This window comes from Papaver somniferum, chromosome 9 (genome assembly GCF_003573695.1).
Source record: "Papaver somniferum cultivar HN1 chromosome 9, ASM357369v1, whole genome shotgun sequence".
In the NCBI taxonomy this organism is placed as follows: Eukaryota; Viridiplantae; Streptophyta; class Magnoliopsida; order Ranunculales; family Papaveraceae; genus Papaver; species Papaver somniferum.
Window position 1 is genome coordinate 169,663,841 of NC_039366.1, and position 7,134 is coordinate 169,670,974.

The following is a 7,134-nucleotide window of genomic DNA, read 5'->3' on the forward strand; positions in this document are numbered from 1 at the left end:
TAAGCAAACTTAGCTTGAATCTTAAATCAGGATTTCATCTAACGGTGAATATTGATTGCTTTGTTTCAAAGCTATCAAACCCTGATTTGAAGATTATATAAGGGAGAACTCTTGCAAATGGGAAACCTAATCCCCACACCTCTTGTGTGATAGTAGTTGCGTACTAGAGTCGATTCTCCTTTAACCTGGGTTTTTCCTAAAACCATTATAGGTTAACGACTTAAAGAGTTCATTAGGATTCTGAAGCCAGAACCAACTATTTCCTTTGTAGTTGCATGTTCTGATCTTACTTGTTCTATCGTATTGAGTACTATCTTCTCTAAGATTGGCTCGATATTTATCTCCGATAGCTAAGATATAGAAAGTAATCACAAAGCTCTTTGTATCATTCTTTGTGATTCCACAATAACTTATTCTACTACCGTATAACTAAGTTATTGTGAGGTGATTGATATTTCTAGGTTGTTCTTCGGGAATATAAGACCATATTATTAATTGGTTCCTGTTAACCTTGATTTATCAAAAGACGGAACAAAAACTTCATACGTATTTCTGTGGGAGACAGATTTATCTATCAGAATAGACTTTTCTGTGGGAGACAAATTTGTTTATCAAGTCTTCGACTTTGGGTCATAGCAACTCTTAGTTTTGGGTGAGATCAGCTAAGTGCGTAGAGTCATGCTAGGATTCAGAGGCGTAAGGAACGCGACTGTACCTTAATCGGTGTGAGACTTGGTTAGGGTTCAACTACATTCCGGTCCGAAGTTAACTTGTAGTAGGCTAGTGTCTGTAACGGCTTTATACAATGTGGTATTCAAATATGGACTAGGTCCTGGGGTTTTTTCTGCATTTGCGGATTCCTCGTTAACAAAACTTCTGGTGTCTGTGTTATTTCTTTTCCGCGTTATATTTGTTTATATAATTGAAATATCACAGGTTGTGCGTGGTTCAATCAATTGGTAAATCCGACCTTTGGTTGTTGATTGAAATTGATTGGCACTTGAACATTAGTTTTGATACCCGTTCAAGTTATTTCTCATATCAATCGGGCTCACAGATTTCTATCTGTTCGATTGCAGATTGTATTGAGAAATTGAGATATAACTCTTGGACGTTTTTCCTTGATCGAGTCTGACTGTCTAGTTGATTCTCTTGGAATTATATTGGAGTTAGCCCATACAGATTTCCGAACGAAATATTGGGTGTGGTTGTTAGACCCCCGCTTTTTCAGATCAAGTCAAGGCTTTGTTGACTCCAATGTTCCTGTTAGGGGTTCTAATTGGAATCAGAGCCCAAGTCTTTCTGAAGATGAAGATGAATATTCCGATTAGAGAATCGGGATATTTCTTGTAATTATTTTTCCTTTGTTAATATAGTTAATGAAATTTTGTTTGTCCCATCTTGTTTTATGGAGTTTTTTTAATGCTTATTTTGTATGGACATTACTCCCACCTTTATAACTTAGGGACATCTTAGAGTTTGAGTTTCTGATTTAAGAAATTAGTTAAAGTTTAGATTATATTTTTTCCAGTAATGTTCGGTTTTTGGCAATAATCCTCTTGAGATCTAATGTCTTAGTTAAAATTTTAGGCTTTTAGCTTATAGCTTTTGGCTTAAAATCTCAACCTGGGATAACTTAAGTCAGCTCGATCTATAATAGATTTAATTTCTCGAGATATAAGTTAGTTACTTGAATTTTTGAGTCTGACTTTGGTATGTTTCGCTTTTAGAATCTTAGTATTTTATTCTATGTTGTTTGACTTTTTCAGTCTCTCGACCTAGATTATTTAACCTTAGTCTTTCGATTTGCTGAAGTTGGAATTTAATCTTTCAATCTGTGTTGTTTGAGTTAGTCTTTTTTATCGGTCTACTAACTTGGAAGGATCACAAATGTCAGATGATGCTATAAAAGAGAAAGAAGATGAAAAGGTAGCATCAATGTGCAAAACCTTGAAATTCAAAGCCAAGTTGAAGAAGTTACAATGCGACCACTGTGGAAAAGAAGATCACCCAAAAATCTTTACTGTTTGATGCTCAAACCTTGGTTGAAACTTTTATATGTATATGCATACTTCTACAGAAAAAGACACGTATATGGAAAATACTTTTGGAAATGTGCTAAGTGTTTTAAGTTGCACAGGACTAATTAAGTGTATGAACTTATTTATTATCGTTTTATGTTTTAGTTTGGTGTTATGTTGCCCTATGTTTAATCAATAGAAATGTCTTTGTGTTTGCACTATCAGTGTACTATCATAACTAATTTGAACATTTTTTTATTTTAAAGCAAAGTATATTAGATTAAAGCAAACTACAGAAGATTAAAGGTAATCTATTATTTAACTAAAACTAAATTATAAAACTCGTTAAGGTCCTGATTCAGCGTCCGTATGGTGGAGCAACATCTAGGATGTAGAAGGGTTTGAATCTGCAAAGGTCTTTAAAGAGGTTGAAACAAGCCTCGTGAACAACAGGTTTGCCATTAAATAACTGTCATATCTCTAGAGTTCTTTATACCACTTCTTCATAAGTTTAACCATTTAATCTACCGCGGTTAGCGTGCATTACCTGACCTAGGAATTGCGTGATTTCATGATTAATTGTTTGAATGCGACTCGAAAATTCTTGAACATCACGCATTCTTAGGTTCCCCGTTTTTTTTTTTTGCGAATGTTGCGAAAATTTTGTTTCAAAAACTCAGATTCGACAAGGCATGATTACCTTGGATATTTTCTATTATTTGAAAAACATAAGCCCTACAAATAGCTCAAACCTCTTCTTGAGTATACATAGCACCATGAACTGTGAGCGCCATTTTTCGTGATTAAACAAATATTAAAGTGAAATTATAAGAAATTTTGGGTGAAGAATTTGTGATTTTAGAGTGAAAAATGTTTAAATTACAGGGGATAAAATTAGAGTCGTTAGATGAACTTGTCGTTATCAGCCCAAATAAGGCCGATCAGCTTAATTTGAGACAATTGTCGTCTCAATCAGGGTTGAGACGACGCCTTTCCTTGACCGCTTGACTAAAGTTTTTTTTTTTTTTTGATACGCAACTAAAGTTAATCCGATCGTTTTAAGTTAAGTCGATCGACTCAAATTAAGATACGATGGATAACCACTCAGCATTCGATCGTTTTAAGTCAACTCTTTCTATGGTTATACCTTCAACATGCGAACTTATTACACCATCGGATAAGCAGGGACTACGTGTATGCCACTTTAACGGTCGTGTATACGTAAACTCAACTAGAGTGGTGTGCCCACTCCCTGCTTCGTAACCTTTGCGGCACGGAATGTGCCAAACTTTTTGCCTACTGGTTGTGCAAGGTTTGGACATGCGGGTGCAAAAACTATGTTCTATTTTCGAGAGTTAATTTTGTCTCCTACCCTACCTGGTACTTGCTACTGAAAAAAGGGTTCTGGTCTTTGGATAACCGCTCACATGTAACCTTTGGCCATCGTGTTTGCCAGTCCTACAGTGTGGTGGATATGGGCAAATTGCCAATTTCCCCACCCCTTAGACTTGCTCTATGCGGTTATTATCGAACTTTGAATGGGTTTTAAGAGCTAACCTTTTAAGAATAAGCCCAAAATATAAACCCGACCGGGTAATTCAGTCTGTTCTTATCCCTGCCGCAGAGAAAATTCTCAACATTTCTCTGTCTGGATTTTGGGGTTTACAGTCGAAATAACAATGGCTGCGATTCTAACCTTGGCGACGACATCCTGTGCCATTACTACTTCCGCTAGCACCAACAAAACCCTTGGATTTCATGCTTTACAAAAACCCTTACTTAGTTTCCCAAATTCTTCCCCTAAAACCCACCACTGCAATTTATTTTCATCTTCTTCGACTATAAATAAACCCAATAACCCAACTAATCTATCATCATTAACAACAAGAAAATTACTTTGTAAACCTCCAAATGGGAAGCACGTCAGAGAAGATTATCTCGTCGTAAGTTCTCTCTCTTACTTTTCTGTTTAAATATGTCTCTGCAGTGTTTTATCACTTTGTTGTTAATGGGGTTTCTGGTGTTTATTTTTCAGAAGAAGTATTCAGCAGAGGAAATACAGGAGCTAGTTAGAGGAGATAGAAGTGTTCCTGTAATTCTTGATTTTTATGCCACATGGTGCGGTCCTTGTATTTTAATGGCACAGGAGCTGGAAATGGTAAACCTACTATCTTATCTTTGCCTATTTTAGGGTTTAAATATCATGTTACGGTTATTTCAAGCATTGCTTTTGAGCTTGAACTCATATGTCATTTACCCACCTGATAAGAAACATAGACACACCCAAGTTCGTGATGAATTTGTAAATGTTTCTGGTAATTAGCCGATATGCGATTGGGGGATCTAGTGACATAAGAAGAAATGTCATAAGTGATAAGAGCACAAAAGTGTTTGTTGGTAACTATATCTAACTAAGAAACATAATGAAGATTGCTGTTTGCTGATAATGTTGGGTTCAAAAATGAACTCCAAAAGAAATTTGATCCTTTGATACACGTTCTAATGCTGGTTATTATTATGGTTCTTAAACTCCTCCCAACTTTTAAACACTTTTCCCGGCCACATTTGTATCTGCCTGATGGATCCTATAGTAGCCTAGCTGGGATCTATTTTCTTCCCCTCCCGGTTCCAGTAGTTTACATTGATGCGTGTGTGGTTCTTCTCGTCATTATGTTTTCAGTGTGGTTTCCATATTGTTGTTTTGATGTATGCCCTGCCATATTTGCATATTAATATATTTTAAACCGTTGAATTTCATTCCAGGAAGGGAATAGTATAGGGTACTTAAATTCCTCATTCCTAATGATAATTCTAATCACAATGTCAAATTTTCCGGAAAAAAGAAAGAAAAAGAAACTTGTATTGTAGGTTTGTGTGTCTGTTTGTAGGTGGATGTGTGTATTTGGTCATAGTGATACTTAAAAATTGTGTCCCATATACATTGCACAGTTCAGTCAATTTAGTATTTGGTATGAAACCCACATCCATCTGTCTTCTCTTTTGTTTCCATTCCAGAATTCAGTGATGCAGGGTGAGTAGTTTAATTCGAACAAAAACTTTCAGAGCGTATCTGGTTCATTGTATCTTGAAATAACCAAGTAAACACTGGTCAACTCAAGAAAGTTCTGATGGCAGGTGTTTAAATGGGTTATTTGAATCTGAACCTGTTTTGTACACATGACAAATGTACCTATGAATTCTTACAAAGTCCTTACTTGACTCGGTTAAGGTCAAACAATATCTTCTTTCTTTTCTTTTTTCAGACTTCAGATTTCATGAATCAAGATTAGGCTTGGTAATAAGACCCCTAAGAGTTTTCTACTCCTAGTGTCAATTTTTGTGTTGCTAATATGCACAATCTATACTGAGTCGATCGTGTGGAGTCACAATCACCGTGTACTATCATTGCCACAATGTTTCAGTGTTTTCGCAACTACTGCACTTTGTGGACATAATTAATGTTGTTGGATGGTATGGGAACACAGCGAGTTAGTCATAAGTTGTCACAAGAATCACCTTATAACCGTTAAACAAGCTTTAGTCCTGTAAAATGAGAGCTATTGATAGTATCTTGGTTGCAACTAATGAAATTTTGTAACCTTTCATTGCAGCTTGCTGTTGAGTATGAGAAAGATGCGTTATTTATCAAGGTTGACACAGATGATGAGCATGAATTTGCCCGTGACATGCAGGTATATCTTCAGTTGCCCCATTTCTTAGTTATCCATTGATTTTATTATTAACCAACTTTTTCTTGATTAACAGGTTAGAGGGTTGCCTACTCTGTTATTCATCAGTCCGGATCCAAGTAAGGACGCTATCAGAACAGAAGGGCTTATACCGAAGCAAATGATTAGGGATATTATCACTAATGAGATGTAAGGATATTAGATTAGGTCAATTTTTGAATGTTTGTAGAATGCTCTTGTTAGGCTTATTACTTTGTGATCAACTGAGTTATATCCCATTGATTTATGATGCTCAAGAGCAGTTTGTACCTGGGCACATAAACTGTAATAGCGTGCTTGTAACGAAATGAGTGTAACTTAAAAGAATTGTTTCGCGTGTACTGACATCTTTTTGTTCAAACTTGTTTTTACTGTCCTTTCCAAACTTGCTCATATTGTTCAAGGTTGACATGATCCAAGTATGGCTTAAATAGTCGAATGCTTATTAATGGCTACAAATCTTTTGATTCAAGAACTAAACTTGAGTTGTTCTTTAGAGACCGGACTCCGGTTGGCCCTTGCAAGATACGAGCACATGAAAATTTGGAATTGAATAATGTTAGCGAAGTGCAGGGAAATGATACAAGTCCTAGTTCAGTGCGTTTTTGGTTGGAACAGCCTAAGTCGTAAAGAGATGAATCCTATTACAGTGGGGGCAAAGAATATTATGCAACATTTAGCAGCCGAGTACTTGTCTGGTAAAAAAAAGCACAGAGTCGGCTGTTCAATTTCAACGCGCTTTTCATAAGAGGGAGACTAAAATGTACTCCCTTTCTAGGTTTAAACTTTAAAATCATAACATGTCGGACGAAAACACTATACTTTGTGATTCGTCTGATTGCCTGGGACCAGCTATCTACTAAAGGTGCTCCTAGCACAAGTTCGTAACAGGTTAACAGACTTTTAACCTTCTAACTTTTACTGTAAGTCAAAAGCTAAAAGTTACTATTTTAAGTTAGATCTTCCAAACATAGCATAATCACAAGTTAAAAACACCCAAGAAAAAAAAAACTCATAGAATCAAAATCAAAATCAAGACAATTTGTTAATTTCAAAATTTCTTTCTTTACAATAACTCTTTAACATAAACTCTGATTCAATCAAATCTCATCTGTCTAAATCTGTTACTACTAGTCCTAACACCGAATTCAAATTTTTTGAATACGGTGATGATGATATATATAGAGAGATCAAAACAAAATGATGTAAGTTCATATCGATGAGTAAACTACGATGTGAGTAACTTGAGATGGCAACAAAGCAAGAAACATAAGACCAGCCATTATTAAAACAGGTACTAGAAGAAGCATCAATGGCGGTGGAGGTAATGGTGGTAGAATCAAAGGTAATAACAATAATGATACCGTTAATACTAACAGCGTCAG

General features: G+C 35.8%; 1 protein-coding gene across 1 annotated transcript; it reads left to right on the forward strand.

Annotated features, from left to right (window-relative positions):
• Window positions 1–3,631: 3,631 nt before the first annotated feature.
• Window positions 3,632–6,134, forward strand: LOC113313285 (thioredoxin-like protein CITRX, chloroplastic). The gene is made up of 4 exons (XM_026562035.1): window positions 3,632–3,964; window positions 4,057–4,179; window positions 5,633–5,713; window positions 5,787–6,134. Exons 1-4 carry the CDS (start codon window positions 3,701–3,703, stop codon window positions 5,901–5,903), a joined length of 585 nt encoding a protein of 194 aa, XP_026417820.1. The 5' UTR covers window positions 3,632–3,700; the 3' UTR covers window positions 5,904–6,134.
• Window positions 6,135–7,134: the final 1,000 nt, after the last annotated feature.

Excerpts from the sequence above, each read along its gene's own strand:
- LOC113313285 (XM_026562035.1), top strand. The coding sequence starts at position 3,701 with ATGGCTGCGATTCTAACCTTGGCGACGACATCCTGTGCCATTACTACT. Across the intron at positions 3,965-4,056 it reads TCAGAGAAGATTATCTCGTC|AAGAAGTATTCAGCAGAGGA; the intron begins GTAAGTTCTCTC and ends TTTATTTTTCAG. Across the intron at positions 4,180-5,632 it reads TGGCACAGGAGCTGGAAATG|CTTGCTGTTGAGTATGAGAA; the intron begins GTAAACCTACTA and ends CTTTCATTGCAG.